The 18,378-nt window shown below is 40.1% G+C and overlaps 1 protein-coding gene across 1 annotated transcript in view; it reads right to left on the bottom strand.

Annotated features, from left to right (window-relative positions):
* The window catches only part of KNTC1 (kinetochore associated 1), a 242,213-nt gene that overhangs the window by 91,529 nt on the left and 132,306 nt on the right, over nt 1-18,378 (bottom strand). Inside the window, exons 37-44 of the mRNA XM_056535369.1 lie at nt 15,223-15,367; nt 14,591-14,647; nt 5,651-5,814; nt 3,534-3,638; nt 2,549-2,677; nt 2,341-2,457; nt 1,042-1,151; nt 753-957 (exon numbers count right to left, since the gene is read on the bottom strand). Coding sequence (XP_056391344.1) covers nt 753-957; nt 1,042-1,151; nt 2,341-2,457; nt 2,549-2,677; nt 3,534-3,638; nt 5,651-5,814; nt 14,591-14,647; nt 15,223-15,367 — 1,032 coding nt within the window. The remainder of the gene's footprint in view (nt 1-752; nt 958-1,041; nt 1,152-2,340; nt 2,458-2,548; nt 2,678-3,533; nt 3,639-5,650; nt 5,815-14,590; nt 14,648-15,222; nt 15,368-18,378) is intronic.

Genomic DNA, 18,378 nt, shown 5'->3' with positions numbered 1-18,378 from the left:
ATATATATATATATATATATATATAAATAAATAAAACTATAGTTGCAGGAGGATTTAATCATATAAAATAGTTTTATAATATTTAAAGATTCTAAATATTTGCATTAATATGTTTAACTATGAAGCTGCATACTGTAAATCCTATGGTGCTATTAAAGGGTACGTATCATTAAAAAAAAAAGTTTGTTAAAGAGAAAGCTATTTCTAATAACTTTCTAAATATATGTTACTATTTATAATTTTTTTTAATGTTTATTTTAACTTGGGAAAACCCACCACTAGGGGGCTCCCTACATGACCTGGCTGCTAGATTTCGGACTCATGCTGCTGGCATGGCATGGGTCAGAAATCTGACTGCAGTCGGGAAACGTGACCAGCAGTCAATCAGACCAGCGGGAGCGAGCGCTGTGTGGGCAGCAGCAGCGGACAAGGCCGGCTGGAGAAAGGTAACAGCTATGGAAGAAGTTCTCACCTTCTCCCAGCCAGCCTGCAGCTTCTCCGCTGCTTCTTCCCTGCTCCGGACACCAGTGGGAACCCCCCCGCAGGCTTCAGTAACGTCCCACATCGTCCTGCCGGCAGCTCACTCTGTGAGCAAGGAAATAGGTGAGAATTTTATTTTTTAAGAGCAGGGGGATGTTAGGTGTAGTTAGAGAGCATAGTCTAAGTTAGTTTGGGATAGTTTATTTAGTGATAGGTACTCTTTAAGGATAGCACATCATATATTTATTGTGGATTAAAAAAAAATGTTTTACCTTATGTAGAATTCCACTAAGACTAACAACAAGGTCTTGGGTGCTATTTAATAGAGGAATAATCTCTTTTGCTTTTGCCACCAGCTGAGAATGTTGCTCAGGATTCACAACACAATCACCATGGCTATTCTTCCAATTTGAGCCAGAAAGAAGCAGAGTTTCTATGTACAGCTGAAGTGCAGCATCAGAGTCCAACAAAAACGTACTGCCAAAAAGGATACAAAAATACAACTGTAAATTTTAATGTAAAAACTATCAAGTAGTTTATGTATAAAAAGCAAGTATTTACCTGCAATACTTTAAAATAAGAGCAGTATCCACATGCGAATTTTGAACTAATAAGGAAACAAGCTCCTTCTTCTGTTGGGAATCTTGTCTAAAGGCAGGCTGGAAAGAAATCTACAAAACAAATATGATTATCCAAAAGTGTAAAGGTACATCAGTGCTACCATGTTGCATCGCCCAAATAAATACACATGATTATTTAAAATAATATGCATCAGAATGAATTTTATGTTGAACCTGCACCCCTTAAAAGGACACAGCACATTTTGGCCTTGGGGACATCGCATTTTAAGAGTGTGAGCAAACAAAGTGCAATTTCTTAAGTTTTGAGGGTGTTTTTATGCAGTGCACTTTAGTAAATAAAGCCCATTATGTGCCTATAGGGGACCTTGATATGTAATCATTATATTGCATTTAGGGTACGTTCACACGGAGTAATTGAAGAGGAATTTACTCGAGTAATTCCTCTTGAATTCTCCTCTCCAAATTAATTCACATCCCCTCTGCTCATTGACTTTAATGTTATTTCTGCTGTCCTGTTCACACTGCGGAAATTCTGCTAGCAGAATTCCGACGCTGAATTCCGTTCCGCTTGAAGAAAGAACATGCTCATTCTAGCAGAAATCAATTTAAGTAAAAATAAATTCCGTTCAACATCGTTTTCAAGCGGAATTCACGCGCAATTTGCGCGGAAATGGCTGAAAAACCCTTCACTTCTTTCTTCCCCATGTCCACAATTCCGCGCGTATTTCCCATGAATTTCGAACGAAAAAATAAAAAAATTTCGCCCGTAAATATTTCAGCGTGAATTACTCTCCATTTACTCCGTGTGAACGCACCCTTACTGTATAATGCTATGCCTATATACAGTGTGATCAGAAATCCACTGATAAAGTTTGGCTAAGCCGGGCTACCTCAGGGAATCAGCGATTGGCAGTAGGTAAGGAGACCCTCCTCCACCATTTTAACTTGCGGGGGTTCCATGAGCCCTTCTGAGCTGCCAGAGATTTTTAGTTTCACTTTAGACTCCGTGATCGGCATTGATCATGGCGTCTTAAGGGTTAATGACCAGCAACGGTAGGATAGCCACTGCCTCTCATTAGCAGTAAGTGTCTGGCTACTGATGGTAGCAGACATTCACTGTTCTAAAGCGAGCGCAGCTTCTGCGCTGACTTCAAAGCTGCTTAAGGACTCAGGGCATACAGGTATGCCCTTGATCCTTAAGTACCAATGTTCGTCCTTAACAGGTTAAATGAAGGCCAATGTGTATACGTAGCTTTACCTGTCTAAAGATTATACTTACTCCAATATTGCAGAGCCAGATTCCCCACTCCGCATCAGTTATCAGCTTCTGAAATTTGATCCATTGTTCATTTTCATGATATACAAGGGCAAGCTGAGCTCCAACAACAGCCACAGCCTATAAAATAGAACATTATGGTTTATTTTGAAAATAAAAATCACATCTTTAAGACTTCTGCAAGCTGTGTATCATGTAATCTTCCACATACCAAAATCTTACTGTAATTTTGCCAGGTGTTGTTTATGACATCCCAAAGCTTTTCAAAAACGTCCTTCTTAGGTAGAAGGGAGCAGTATGCCAGTGCAAGGTTACAATCCACCACACGGCAGTTGAAAACCTGTCTCAATCAAATGATAGAGGCAACGTAATAATCACATCATAAAGCATTATGTTAGTGTATTTATTTTAAAAAGAATTTATAATGAGAAAGTTTTTTTTTTTTTTATTGGGTGTTTTTTTTCTTTTATAAAATAAAAAAAATATATATATATATAATCTTAAAATATTCCTATTTTACACTGGCAGCTAGAGAAAACACAATGCTGTGATTGTCCTCTTTCAGTATGATAAATTTGTCGCAAAGGCATATGGGTGGAATTTTTGCTTCTGTGGTGTTGTAAGTTTTGAAATAAAAAAAAAGATTGATAGAGTAGGTTTGAGACATTTGGAGCTCTTTGCGACAAGTAGTGAAGAGTTGCACATAATAAATACACAATCACTGTAAAGTCAAAAAGGCCAAATCATTAAAGTTTAGCTAAATTCACTTCATAACTGAAGATCATAAAAATTTCACACAAAAAGTTTCAAAAACAACAATGCAACAGATTTACGACCTTATTACACTACAAAAGATGTGTAACATACTTGATAAATTCCCCTTAATAACCTGACAATTTATATTTTCTGAAGCTCCCTTTTCAGCTTTGCTGTGTAGACTAGGGTAGCATCAGCTGAGGGAAGCTGACTTCAGGCAAAGGTAATGCGCCAAAATTTTGGCATGTGGAGTCAAAATTCTGCCGCATCAGGCACAATAAGTGTTTCTACAAACTTAAATCTAATTAGTGAAACCTAAAAATTTATACAAGATACATTTCCTGTTAATGTACTGCTTTTAATGTGTATTGCATTACGGCTGTAAGGGTGCTTTTTTGTAATTACCAACAAAATATATCACCTACATTATTCTTTCTTACCTTATGTAATAATGCCATTGCGGTGTCCTTTATTAGTGTAATTGTTTTTTCTGCCATTACTGCTATAAATGTTCTGGTTTCTGCCATAATTTTCTCATTGTGTAACTAAAAGAATAACAATTCAATTCAAAAATTAAATTGAAGAAGAATAAAAAATACATTTTAATGAAGCTTTGGAAGATATTTTGGAAAGTCTTGATCTCATCTGCTTTTCTTTCATCTGAAAGAACCAGTACAGAATAGTGGCTTTTTAGTTGATTGGAAAGGAATACACTTTCATATCTCCCAAATTTTATTAAAAAGAAAAGAGGGACACTTTAGACAAAGCTAAAACATAAAATAATGTAACCGAGATTTAGCTGTTTGCCCCCTAGTTTTACAATGGTCGCCTTCTTCATTCTTTTCCTTTCCTCTTGTATGATTGTTTCGATTTTGCCACCTTTTCTGGTGCTATTTGTAGTGAAGTGTTTGAGCAACCTCAGTTTAGTTAAAGACTTGAGATTATATGATATTGTGTTAGGTCATTTTTTATATGTACTGATTGTTCTTGACATGTCAACCTTGTGTTAAGTTCTATTATTAATGCATTTGAGTTGTTCGCTCTTGCATGGAGGGGAGCATTGTTGTTGCTCTTCCCTACTTGTTTTATGCCTCTCCTTCCCTGTTTTACGTTCTGTATCTTTTTTTTTTACCTTGTTTTTTTTTCATTAAGCTTTTGAATATGAAAAAAGAAAAATTTAAATGAAATGTAAGGTAACCTTGGTTTTTACAGTAAACTGTGTGTGAACAGGTAGCATTTGCACTGCGTTGAGTGGGAGCAGCGGTTACAGTAGACTGGGCAGCATTTTTTAAGAGCCTGTTCACTGATAGGGGGCAGTGTTTACATTAGGCTGTACGTGGAACCGGCGCTTATAGGGAACAAAAAGCTCTATAATACATGCATATAGTAAAAACACACACACACACACACACATATATATATATATATATATATATATATATATATATATATATATATATATATATATATATATATATATATATGTATATATATATATATATATATATATATATATATATATACACACATACATAGTATAAGCATATACATTTACACGTAAACTATACATTTGGTGTAGCAGAACTTAACCTTGTCTGTACAACAGTAATAAATTGCAGACCCATCTATGTACTATATTGGAACATGACAGCGGGGGAATCAATTATAATCAACTATATTAAAAAAATAAAAAAAAACTTCACAGCAGCTCTAACTGAAAGCATGTAAAAAGTGGACAATTGGATCTTGCACACCACAGAATTACTGCTACAAGCTTCAGCCAGGCTCCCCCCAGCCTCAGCAATGTTACTGAAAGTCAATAAATGAATTGTCACTGAAAGTCTCCTGACTTCATCCTACATAACAGGCAGGCTTCACAGACTCTATATGCATGTATCCAGGATTATGTGCCACCGAGCAGTTGTGCCAGCGCTGAAAAAATAGTGGTATGGGAGCACTGGAAGTGCAGCAGACGTCCCTCAGATTCATGACTGTCCCGCAGGACAAATGGCAGGCGTGGTGCACGTCTCTCCCTATATATTCCTAGGGAGAGATGCATTTCAGAGTAAGGCCTCCTTACACACTGCCATTGCTCATCGAGAACGGCCACCAAAGCCTCTTTTTCCTGACTTTAACGGCCGTTCTCATGACGGAAGGCAACGGCAAACAACGAGTCCCGGCGGCTCCCATTTACTAATATGAGGGCTGCTGGGTGCCATTATAGTGGAAGGAAAACATGGCACATGTAGTAATTTTTCTCCTGCTATTCTGCCCGGCTCTCCCGGCGGCCATCACACTACCGTGCACTAACGGCAGTGTGAAAGAAGCCTAAAACCCGGCATCCATTGCCTAAATCAGTTTCATGTTGCCCATGGATTGGCCAGCATGAACAGATGTCAAAATCCTTTTAAATACTGAATCCATTAATGTCGCATTTTCCAAAGAGCAAAAGTGGGAGACACTCCTAATCCAGCTGCCTGGGGCACTGGATGTCAAACACAATGTTTAATACTTCAAGGAGAATGTTGTATGTTAGCTGCCATAAATTTTCATATACCTTTGCACTTAAATGATTATCCATGTTATTTGAAACACCATGTTGCAGACAAGTACCAAATACCAAAATCATGAGCTGCAAAGTTAGTTCACACTGGCTGCACTCCTGTAAATTTTCCAACAATGCAATTATAGGTGTCTTTGCAGGTAACAGTGCATTTTCTCCTGTTGAAGAGAAACAAAAAAATGGGATAAATACACTTTTCTATCCAAAAAACACATTTAAAATGTAAAGAGTGTAAGGATGTTCTTGATTTTATTATCATAAGAGTTTAAAGAGTACTTGTCATGATCTTGTTAAATTTTATAATCCTCCCAGTTCACTGCTCCCATCATGATAAACCCCCCCCCCCCCATTAATAACTCTGGGATGCTTCTACTTTTCATTCTGATTACGAGATTGTTTTTTCGTGACATATTCTACTTTATGTTAGTGGTAAATTTTCGTTGATACTTGCATCATTTCTTGGTGAAAATTTCCCACATTTTTTTAAACTTTGAAACTCTCTGCTTATAATGAAAATGGACATACCAAATAAATTATATTTTGACTCACAGATACAATATGTCTACTTTATGTTTGCATCATACAGTTGAGATGTTTTTACTATTGGAAGACATCAGAGGGCTTCAAAGTTCAGCAGCAATTTTCCAATTTTTCACAATACTTTCAAAATTTTAATTTTTCAGGGACCAGTTGAGTTTTGAAGTGGATTTGAGGGGCCTTCATATTACAAATAACCCATAAATGACTCCATTATAAAAACTGCACCCCTCAAAGTATTCAAAATGACATTCAGTAAGTGTGTTAACCCTTTAGGTGTTTCACAGGAATAGCAGCAAATTGGAGAAAATTCTAAATCTTCATTTTTTTTACACTCGCATGTTCTTGTAGTCCCAGTTTTTGAATTTTTACAAGGGGTAAAAAGATAAATCACCCTAAAATTTGTAACCCAATTTCTCTCGAGTAAGGAAATACCTCATATGTGTATGTCAAGTGCTCTGTGGGTGCACTACAAGGCTCAGAAGGAGCGACAATGGTATTTTGGAGAGTGAGTTTTTCTGAAATGGTTTTTGTGGGACATGTCACATTTTGGAAGCCCCTATGGTGCCAGAACAGCAAAAAAAAAAAAAAACAAACAAAAAAAAAAACCCACATGGCATATTATTCTGGAAACTATACCCCTCAAGGAACGTAACAAGGGGTACAGTGAGCCTTAACACCCCACAGGTGTTTGACGACTTTTTGTTAAAGTCGGATGTGTAAATGAAAAAAAAAAGATTTTTCACTAAAATTATGTTTTTTCTCCAAATTTTACATTTTTTTAAGGGGTAATAGGAGAAAATGCCCCCCAAAATTTGTAACCCCATTTCTTCTGAATATGGAAATACTCCATGTGTGGACATCAAGTGCTCTGCTGGCACACTACAATGGTCAGAAGAGAAGGAGCGCTATTGAGCTTTGAGAGAATGAATTTGTTTGGAATAGAAGTCAGGGGCCATGTACATTCACAAAGCCCCCCGTGGTGCCAGAACAGTGGACCCCCACATGTGACCCCAGTTTGGAAACTACACCCCTCACAGAATTTAATAAGGGGTGCAGTGAGTATTTACACCCCACTGGAATTTGACAGATCTTTGGAACAGTGGGCTAAGCAAATGAAAAATTACCTTTTTCATTTTCACGGACCACTGTTCCAAAAATCTGTCAGACACCTGTGGGGCGTAAATGCTCACTGTACCCGTTATTACATTACATGAGGGGTGTAGTTTCCAAAATGGGGTCACATGTGGGGGGGGGGGGGGGTCCATTGTTCTGGCACTATGGGGGCTTTGTAAACACACGTGGGCCTTCAATTCTGGACACATTTTCTCTCCAAAAGCCCAATGGCGCTCCTTCTCTTCTGAGCATTGTAGTTTGCCCGCAGAGCACTGTACATCCACATATGGGGTATGTTCTTACTCAGAAGTAATGGGGTTACAAATTTTGGGGGGCTTTTTTTTTTCCTATTTTCCCTTGTGAAAATGAAAAATTCAGGGTAACACCAGCATTTTAGTGACTTTATTTTTTATTTTCCCATCCAACTTTAATGAAAATTCGTCAAGCACCTGTGGGGTGTTAGGGCTCACTATACCCCTTGTTATGTCCCGTGAGGGGTGTAGTTTCGAAAATGGGGTAGGTGGGTATTTATTATTTTGTGTTTATGTCAGAACCGCTGTAAAATCAGCCACCCCTGTGCAAATCAACAATTTAGGCCTCAAATGTACATGTGTGCTCTCACTCCTGAGCCATGTTGTGCGCCCACAGAGCATTTTACGGCCACATATGGGGTATTGCAGTCTTTTTTTCCTTTGACCTTTTGTGAAAATAAAAAGTGTGGGCAACACCAGCATGTTAGTGTAAATTTTTTTTAATTTTTTTTACACTAACAGACTGGTATAGACCCCAACTTTTCCATTTTTATAAGGGGTAAAAGGAGAAAAAGCACCCTAAAATTTGTAACGCAATTGCTCCTGAGTACGGAAATACCCCATATGTGGCCAAAGGTTCTTTGAAATACCACAGGGCTCCGAAGTGAGAGCGCGCCATGGGCATTTGAGGACTAACTTAGGAATTGCATAGGGGTGGACATAGGGGTATTCTACTCCAGTGATTCCCAAACAGGGTGCCTCCAGCTGTTGCTAAACTCCCAGCATGCCTGGACAGTCAGTGACTGTCCGGAAATGCTGAGAGTTGTTGTTTTGCAACAGCTGGAGGCTCTGTTTTTGAAACCCTGCCGTGAGTTTTTCATTTTTATTGTGGAGGACGGTGTAAGGGGGTGTATATGTAGTGTTTTACCCTGTATTATGTGCGTTTTACCCTGTATCATGTGTAGTGTAGTGTTTTTAGGGTACCTTCGCACTGGTGGAGGTTTAAAGTTAGTTTCCCCGCTAGGAGTTTGTGACGCGGGAGAAACATTTACCACAGCTCAAACTTGTAGCAGGAACCACACTGTAAACCCCCTATGTGAATGTACCCTTTACATTCACATGGGGGGGGGGGGGGGGGGCAAACTACAACTCCCAGCATGGTGAGACAGCCTTTTTCTGTTCGTACATGCTGGGAGTTGTAGTTTTGCAAGATTTAGAGGGCTATGGTTTAGAAACCACCGCACAGTGATCTTCAAACTGTGGCCCTCAAGATGTTGCAAAAATACAAATCCCAGAATGCCCAGACAGGAAACTGCTGTGTGGGCATGCTGGGAGTTGTAGTTTTGCAAGATCTAGAGGGCCACAGTTTAGAGACCACTGCACAATGATCTCCAAACTGTAGCCCTCCAGCTGTTGCAAAACTGTAAATCCCAGCATGCCCAAACAACAAACAGCTGTCTGGGCATGCTGGAAGTTGCAGTTTTGCAACATATGGAGGGCTACAATTTAGAGACCACTGTACAGTGGTCTCCAAACTCTAGCCCTCCAGATGTTACTAGGCAACTACTATCCGGCTTCGTCATCGCCGCCCGCTGCCGCCGATCGCAGGTAAGGGACCTCCACCGCCGGTCACACTATAGTTCCTCCGTTCTGCCCGGAATACCGTGGATGGGCAGAACGGGGGAACAGAACTTTAACCCCTCCGCCCCATATCTGCTATTGGTCGGTCGCTTCTTACCAACCAATAGCTGGGATAGGAGGGGTGGCACCCCTTCCACCTCACTTCTATCCCTTCAGGGGACCGGGGGTGTCTTGGACCCTCTGAATTGACCGGCGACTGCCGAAATGGGGCGTCTCAGGACCCCCTAGGCAATGTGCCGGGATGCCTGGTGAATGATTTCAGCAGGCATCCCGGTCCATTCCTCGACACTGTTCACCTTACAGCATAACATTATATTTTGATAGTTCAGACACTTACGCACGCGGCGATACCAAATATTTATTCTTTTTTTTAAGCTTTTTGGGGTAAAATGGGAAAAAAGGACTTTTTACCATTTTATTTGGGGAGGAGATCTTTCAACAATATTTACTTTTAAAAAATGTTTTTTTGTTTATAACACTTAAGTCCCCATAGGGGACTATTTTTTGCAATCATTTCATTGCTAATACTTTTCAGTGCTATGCATAGGGCATAGCACTGATCAGTGTTATAGGTGTTCATCTGCTCTGGTCTTCTTGATCTCAGACCAGAGAAGGAGACCCCTGGAGACGGACGGAGGTAGGTGAGGGGACCTCCGTCTGCCATTACAGAAGATTGGATCCTCGAGGCAGCGCCACGTGCGTTCGGATGATCCATTTTAAGTGCCTCACTGCCGTGATCTGTATTGAAAATAGGGAAAAAGAAAAAAGCAACCACACAGGGCACCTAAGTGCATTAGCTTTTTGGACAAAGAAATAATTAGGTAAAGTATTAGGATAGATATTATTGTGCTCACCTGGAGCGCAAAGTATATGGCATATAACCCAAATACTGGGTGCAAGTGCTGGTTCTCGGAGAAGGTGCAAAGCCGTGGGGCAGTGGGTAGGAGCTGAAGTCCGTCCACCAATAGTGTCAGGAGTATGAAGGAAAAAACCCCTCTGTAGGCGCAGATTACTCCAGAGATTGCAAACACGATGATATAATTTTTTTAAAGAAGTATCTTTTATTGAGGAACCAATAACGCGTTTCAGGTACAACCCTTCCTCAGATTGGTAACATACCAATACCAATCTGAGGAAGGGTTGTACCCGAAACGCGTCATTGGTTCCTTAACAAAAGATACTTCTTTAAAAAAATTATATCATGTTTGCAATCTCTGGAGTAATCTGCGCCTACAGAGTGATCTGTATTGAGCACAGCATCTGAGGGGTTAATGGCAGACATCGCCGCAATCGCTGATGTCCCCCATTACCAGCGGGTCCTCTGGCTGCAAACAGCAGCCGGGACCTGCCGCACATGATGCGAGCACCAGTCGCTGATGTCCTCCATTACCAGCGGGTCCTCTGGCTGCTAACAGCAGCCGGGACCGGCCGTGCATGATGCGAGCACCAGTCCGATGCTTGCGGTCATATTCATGACGTCAATGTATGTCCTGGTGCGTTAAGTATCACTGCACAATGACGTACATTTACGTTCGATGTCGTTAAGGGGTTAAACAAAGTACATAAAACTAATTTTTGCTATTGCACACCTTATGGTAAATAAAAAAATCTTTAATGAGAGTGCCCATTTAAGGCTAATTCAGACTTGTGTTGGAGACTCTTGCAACAATTCAGTCAGATATAACCAGAATAAGTAATAATAATAATAAGGAATAATCTTGCTGTCAAATTAAGGGTGCTTTAACATCTTGTTTTGTGCATTTGGCAGCTGGACTCGGTGGGAGAATTCCATTACTGCCTCGTACCCTATTATCCACACCATGCCCCATTGATTTCAATGAGCTGAACAGATTGAGCTAGTGTCTCCGGTCAGCTAATTCTCAAGTGGTGTCCTGTTTTTCAACTGGACTAAAAAACCCCAAGCAGACCATGGTTTTCAGGCCTCTTCAAAAAAACCTAGAATGCCCTGTGTCGTACAGAAGTTAAAAGGGTACTCTGGGGAAATAAACCCATAGGCCATTGTATCCCTCTCATGAACCTATTTATCAAAATGATTAATCATTAAAGGGGTACTCCTTTAATCCTCAGCAGTCCACAAGGCTATCGACGTACGTTTCGGAAGTCTCGGCTTCATTGAATCCAGACGAAGGAAGCCGAGACTTCCAAAACGTACGTAGATTGCCTTGTGGACTGCTGAGGATACCATAGTGACGTCACTCACAACACACTCAGTCGGAACCTTAATCTGATCGTAGCGTGCGTGCAAGTTGGTAGAGGCGCCACCGGCCGGGGCGCGCTCCCACTGCAATCGACGCTCCTTCCTAGAGACCGGACCCTTCATGAAGAAACACTCTGGGAAACAACATCAAAAGAAGTAACCCGCTACATCCGGGAGTCAATTCAGTAAGAACCACTTGCAACCTCTGGAACACCACTTCAGGGAGCCCACGTATCTGCAGAGCGGTACCTCCTTCACTGCAATACACAGCGATCGTGCTGTAACAGCATTGCTGTGGGATCATTACACTTACCCCGCAACCACCAATTTTTATCAGCAACCGTACTATCTACAGGTCAGTTTGTAACTTGTGTGTATAATATAGCGCTTACTATTCAATAATTTTTCAGTATATTACTTTCTACACAGTGTGCATCCATAGGGGAGCACATTTTTAGTAAAGCAGCAGTACAATCACACATCAAACCAGACCCATCCAGCGCTAGTGATCTTTTTTTATTCTCTAAGATTTGTAAATTACTTCTATTAAAAAAATCGTAATACTTCCTGTACTTACTTATTAGCTGCTGAATACTACAGCGGAAATTCTTTTCTTTTTGAAACACAGAACTGTCTGCTGACATCTGTCCACTTTATGAACTGTCCAGAACAGAATATGTTTGCTAAGGGGATTTCCTTTTACCCTAGACAGTTCCTAAAATGGACAGAGATGTCAGCAGAGAGCACTGTGCTCATGATGTCAGCAGACAGCTCTGTGTTTCAAATGGAAAAGAATTTCCACTGTAGTATTCAGCAGCTAATAAGTACAGGAAGGATTAAGATTTTTTTAATAGAAGTAATTTACAAATCCGTTTACTTTCTGGCACCAGTTGATTTAAAAAAAAAAAAAAAACGTTTTTCACCGGAGTACCCCTTTAACCCCTTAAGGACCGGGCATTTTTCGGTTTTTGCTCTTTCGTTTTTCTGTATTTTGGCTTATTTTTAGCGCCACTAATTCTACTTTGTAATGATATAAGTCATTTTACCCAAAAATCTATAGCGAAACGGGAAAAAAAAAATCATTGACGCAACAAAATTGAAAAAATACAGCCATTTTGTAATTTTTGGGGGCTTCCGTTTCTACGTAGTAAATTTTTCGGTAAAAATGACACCTTGTCTTTATTCTCTAGGTCCATACGGTTAAAATGATACCCTACTTGTATAGGTTTGATTTTGTATTGCTTCAGAAAAAAAATCATAACTACATGCAGGAAAATGTATACGTTTAAAATTGTCATCTTCTGACCCCTATAACTTTTTTATTTTTCCGTGTTCAGGGCACTATGAAGGTTCATTTTTTGCGCCGTGATCTGAAGTTTTTGTCGGTACCATTTTTGCATTGATCTGACTTTTTGATCGCTTTTTATGAATCTTTTCATGATATAAAAAGTGACCAAAAATACGCTATTTTGGGCTTTGGAATTTTTTTGCGCGTACGCCATTGACCGTGCGGTTTAATTAGCGGTATATTTTTTAAATCTGACATTTCTGCACGCGGCGATACAACATATGTTTATTTTTGTTTTTATTTACACAGTTTTTTTTATTATTGGAAATGCCGGGTGATTGAATTATCCCGTCCCCTAATAAGTTTGAAAGGGTTAATGATTTTTTTACACTTTTCTTTTGCAATATTATAGCCCCCATGGGGGGCTATAACATTGCATTTACTGATCTTTAACTGTGTCCAATGCATCTCCACAGGGATGCATTGATCAGGGTTTTCGGCGATTGATTGCTTAAGCCTGGATCTCAGGCTTGAAGCATTCAATCGGCAATCGGACTGCAGGTAGGAAGGTAAGAGACCTTCCTCCTGTAGTACAGCTGTTCGGGATGCCGCGATTTCACCACGGCGATCCCGAACAGCTCCGTGAGCTAACCGGCACTTTTTATTTTCACTTTTAGCCGCGTGGCTCAGCTTTGAGCGCGCGGCTAAAGGGTTAATAGCGCGCGGCACCGCGATCAGTGCCGCACGCTATTAGAGGCGGGTCCCGGCTTCACTATGACGCCGGGCCCGCCGTGATATGATGCAGGGTCACCGTGGGACCCCGCGTTATATCACAGGAGCGGGACCAAGGAAGTACTCATACGTCCTTGGTCCTTAAGGGGTTAATCATTCATTAGCTATATAGAGCAGTTTCCCCTCTTTGGTCGTCAATTACATACATAAATTGAGGGAATTACATCATCCAACCATTCACTCTGTCCATGTCAAAATCAGCTCCCACCATCCTGAAAGACACAGACCATGTGGTCTCTGCCCTGCACTGATGAGTCATGCTGCTTTAGTGCTGAGAACTGTGAGGTGTTTGCAGCATCAGACAATCAGTTACTGAATCTCTTTCTGCTGCTCAGAGCAGGAAGGTGGGGGCTGGCAGAGCAGAGCTGCAATGATTGCTGGGAGTTGGTGGCAAAGGGAGAGAAGGATAGCAAAAATTATCAAGCAGCCATAGAAGACAACAGAGGCCACAGGAGCCATGCATGATGTGTGGTGACAATTGAGCAAAATATATATATATATATATATATGGCGGTAAATGTTGGCCCCCCCCGGAAATTTTTCAAGAAAATTAAGTATTTCTCACAGAAAAGGATTGCAGTAACACATTTTGCTATACACATGCTTATTCCCTTTGTGTGTATTGGAACTAAACCAAAAAAGAGCGGGGGGGGGGGGGGGGGAAAGAAAGCTAATTGGACATAATGTCACCCCAAACTCCAAAAATCCGCTGGACAAAACTATTGGCACCCTTCATTTAATATTTGGTTGCACAACCTTTGGAAAAAATTACTGAAATCAGTCGCTTCCTATAACCATCAATATTCTTCTTTCACCTCTCACCCGGAATGTTGGACCATTCTTACTTTGCAAGATTTTCTGTGGCTGCAGTCCAATAGCAATATCATTTGAGAATTAGACCATAGTTTAAAAGCCTAACACCATGCCCCCCTTAACATGTTTCACTACTAGATGTGGCTTACAATATGTGCAATTTCTGAACATGACCTTATATAGCATTTAAAGCAAATTGAGTCACTTATTCACAATTACTGCATACATCATCATCATGTTAATTGTAACAAGCGAAACTGAACAAATATTAACTTTACCATTAATGTATGGACTGTTGGCCAAATTCACACAATCCAAAGGATACAGCTTTCTACCTGTAAAGCAAATATGTTACTTATTTTTTGTAAATTGAAGCATGAATCATTCTTAATAATGAATTCAGATTCATTAAGTATCTGATATATAATTATACATACTGAGAGCAAGTAAACTATTACATAGCATCCAAACATTAGGGTATAAATTGCTGATCACTTTTCTTTTGGGGGTCTGACTCCTGGGACTCCCTCCTCCCCGAGAGAAATACGAGACCTGACTCTCACTTCAACATATGCAGGGTTCTGCTTCTCCCCCATGGCTCTCTGGTCACAACCCTCAGAGATGTGCTCTTGCTGTACAGAAGTGACAGCAACTCATCAACAGAGAGGGAGTCCGGTCTCAGTCAGGGATTAGCTAAGCTGACTTTTGTTCAGCACCAGTGCGTTTCTGAGGGTGGGTACTGCTTGGGAGAAGTGGCGGACCCTGCAAACTGAGGTGAGAACCGGATCTCCTAGAGGAGATCATTGGGGGGGGGGGGGGGGGGGGGGGGGGCAGCAATTAGAACCCCCTTATCCTTTGGATAGGAGATGTGTTTTTACAAAAAGCTAAATCTGTTTAATAGTGTAATTACCATCTGTACTTGGAACAAAAGCAGTGGTTAAGTCATAGGCAACTGGTATTACAATCAATGGATCAAAGACAATTCCATCCTCATTGAAAAAATCATCATAGGTCCACTCTTCATAGTGGTCTCTTTCACCTCCAAAACTTGCATTCTGTAAAAATGACATAAGTTACAATATGTCAAACCTGAAATTAAAGCATTGTAAAGTTCTTAATAGCCTTAAATATTTACTTAATTAACCCCTTAAGGACTCAGCCCATTTTCACCTTAAGAACTCAGACCTTTTTTTGCAAATCTGACCACTGCCACTTTATGCATTAATAACTCAGGGATGCTTTTACTTTTTATTCTGATTCAGAGATTGTTTTTTTGCATCCTTTCTTGGTGAAAAATCCCCAAATTTCATGAACATTTAGCATTTTTCTAACTTTGAAACTCTGTGCTTGTAAGGAATATAGACATTCCAAATAAAGTATATATTGATTCACATATACAATATGTCTACTATATTTTGGCATCATAAAGTTGACATGTTTTTACTTTTTGAAGACATTAGAGGGCTTCCAAGTATAGCAGCAATTTTCCAAATTTTCACAAAAAATTCAAAATCAGATTTTTTCAGGGACAAGTTAAAGGGGTATTCCAGGAAAAAAACTTTTTTATATATATATATCAACTGGCTCCAGAAAGTTAAACAGATTTGTAAATAACTTCTATTAAAAAAATGTTAATCCTTTCAGTACTTATGAGCTTCTGAAGTTAAGGTTGTTCTTTTCTGTCTAAATCCTCTCTGATGACACCTGTCTCGGGGAAAGCCCAGTTTAGAAGAGGTTTGCTATTGGGATTTGCTTCTAAACTTGGCGTTTCCTGAGATGGGTGTCATCAGAGAGGATTTAGACAGAAAATAACAACCTTAACTTCAGAAGCTCATAAGTACTGAAAGGATTAAGATTTTTTAATAGAAGTAATCTACAAATCTGTTTTTATATATCAGTTGATATATAAAAAAAAGTTTTTTCCTGGATAACCCCTTTAAGTTTGAAGTGGATTTGAGAGACATTGCGGTAAGAAATACTCCATAAATTACCCCATTATAGAAACGGCACCCCTCAAGGTATTCCAAATGACATTCAGAAAGTTTGTTACCCCTTTAGGTGTTTCACAGGAATAGCAGCAATGCGGAGTAGAAAAAATCTAAATCTCCATTTTTTACACTAACATGTTTTTGTAGCAATATTTTTTTCATTTCTACAAGGGATATAGGGAGAAAAGCCCCCCAAACTTTGTAGCCCAATTTCTTTTGAGTATGGAAATACCTCATATGTTGACGTAACGTGCTCTGCGGGCTAGCAACATGGCACAAGATGGAAAGAGCAACTGTGGGATATTGGAGAGCCAATTTTGCTGTCATGGTTTTTGAAGGCCTGTTGCACTTAGTTGCACCCGCCCCCAACTCAAACCCCCCCAAAAGAAAAAAACAAACAAAAAAAAAAAACTCCACATGGCACACTATTTGGGAAACTACACCCCTCAAGGAATGTAGCAAGGGGTATAGTGAGCCTTAAACCTCACAGGTGTTTGACGGTGTTTGATTAACACTAAATTGATGGTGTTACTCCAAATTTTTCATTTTCACATGGGGGATCAGGAGAAAATGTACCCCAAAAGTTGAAGCCCAATTTCTCCCCATTGAGAAAATGCCCCATATGGGGACGTAAAGTGCTCTGCTGGCGCACTACAGGTCTCAGAACAGAAGGAGCACCATTGGGCTTTTGGAGAGAGAATTTGGTTGAGTGAAAAATGTGATTTTTCAACACTGAATAGCTGAAATTAACCCATTTTCTATATAGCTTCACAAGTAGTTATACAAAAAAATCTCCACAAAATGTAATTAGGAATAAGGAAATACCCCATATGTGGACATTAAGCTCTCCATGGGTGCAAAAAAGCTTAGGAGTGAGACAGCACCAATGAGATTTGAGGCCTAAAGTGGTGATTGGCACTGCAATGGTTGAGGCTCTGACATAAAATCTAAAAAAATAAAAATAAAAAACCCTGGCAAGTGACCATAATTTTGAATTTACACCCCTCAAGGAACATAAGGGGTAAAATGAGTATTTTTTACACTAAAATGCTGGGGTTACCCAATTTTTATCATTTTCACAAGGGATAATTGGAGAAATTGGGTTACAAAGTTTTGTAGGGCTTTCCCTCCTGACTATTGAAAGACATCCACATATGGGGTAACGTGCTGGGCAGGCGCACAACAAGGCTCAGAAGTCATAGAGGTTTGTTTGCATTTGAGGCCTATGGCTTATCAGTAGCTGACGGTTACATACATTCAGAGGAAAATACAAAAAATAAACACCCACATATGGCACCATTACAGAAAGTACCAACCCTAAGGAATACGTGTAGGGGGAAAAGAGGACATTTTGAATGCACAGGTGTTTCCAAAATTAATTTTCCAGGAATGGATGAAGGGTAGCTTTTGAAAATTGCAATTTTCAACCTATACTCTGCTTCATCATTCTGTGAACAACTAACATGTAACTCCGAATTGTCGCCTAGAAATACGACAGAGCTCATGAGCGAGAACTCTTCACATTGGAGGCCGATGTTTGTTACGGACCTAACAGTTACATACATTCAGAGGAAAATACAAGAAAGAAACACCCACATGTGAGCCTATTACAAACAGTACACCCCCTAGGGAATGTGTATAGGGGTGAAGTGGACAGACGAGTGTTCCATAAATTTATTTTCCAGGAAGTGAAAAAGGAGATTTTACACTTACCGTAAAATCTCTTTCTCGAAGGATCCATTGGGGGACACAAACCGTGGGTGTATGCTGCTGTCTCTAGGAGGTATGACACTATGGCAACAAGAGAAGTCGGCTCCTCTCAGCAGGATATACCCGCCTCCAGGCCCTGAGGTAATCAGTTTCAGTACCAGAGCAATAGGAGAGGACTGAGAGGTCAAGGAAAAAGCACGAACTGTCCGAGAACCAGATGAAAATATATAACTGAACACACCCTCGGACAGAGAACCAAAGAGAAACCCAAAAGGGCGGGAGCTGTGCCCCCCAATGGATCCTTCGAGAAAGATTTTACGGTAAGTTAAAAAATTTCCTTTTCTCTATCGGCTCCATTGGGGGACACA

This window comes from Hyla sarda, chromosome 1, assembly GCF_029499605.1.
Source record: "Hyla sarda isolate aHylSar1 chromosome 1, aHylSar1.hap1, whole genome shotgun sequence".
NCBI lineage: Eukaryota > Metazoa > Chordata > Amphibia > Anura > Hylidae > Hyla > Hyla sarda.
Note: the sequence above shows the minus strand (reverse complement) of the source record. Positions and strands in the feature narration are given on the sequence as shown.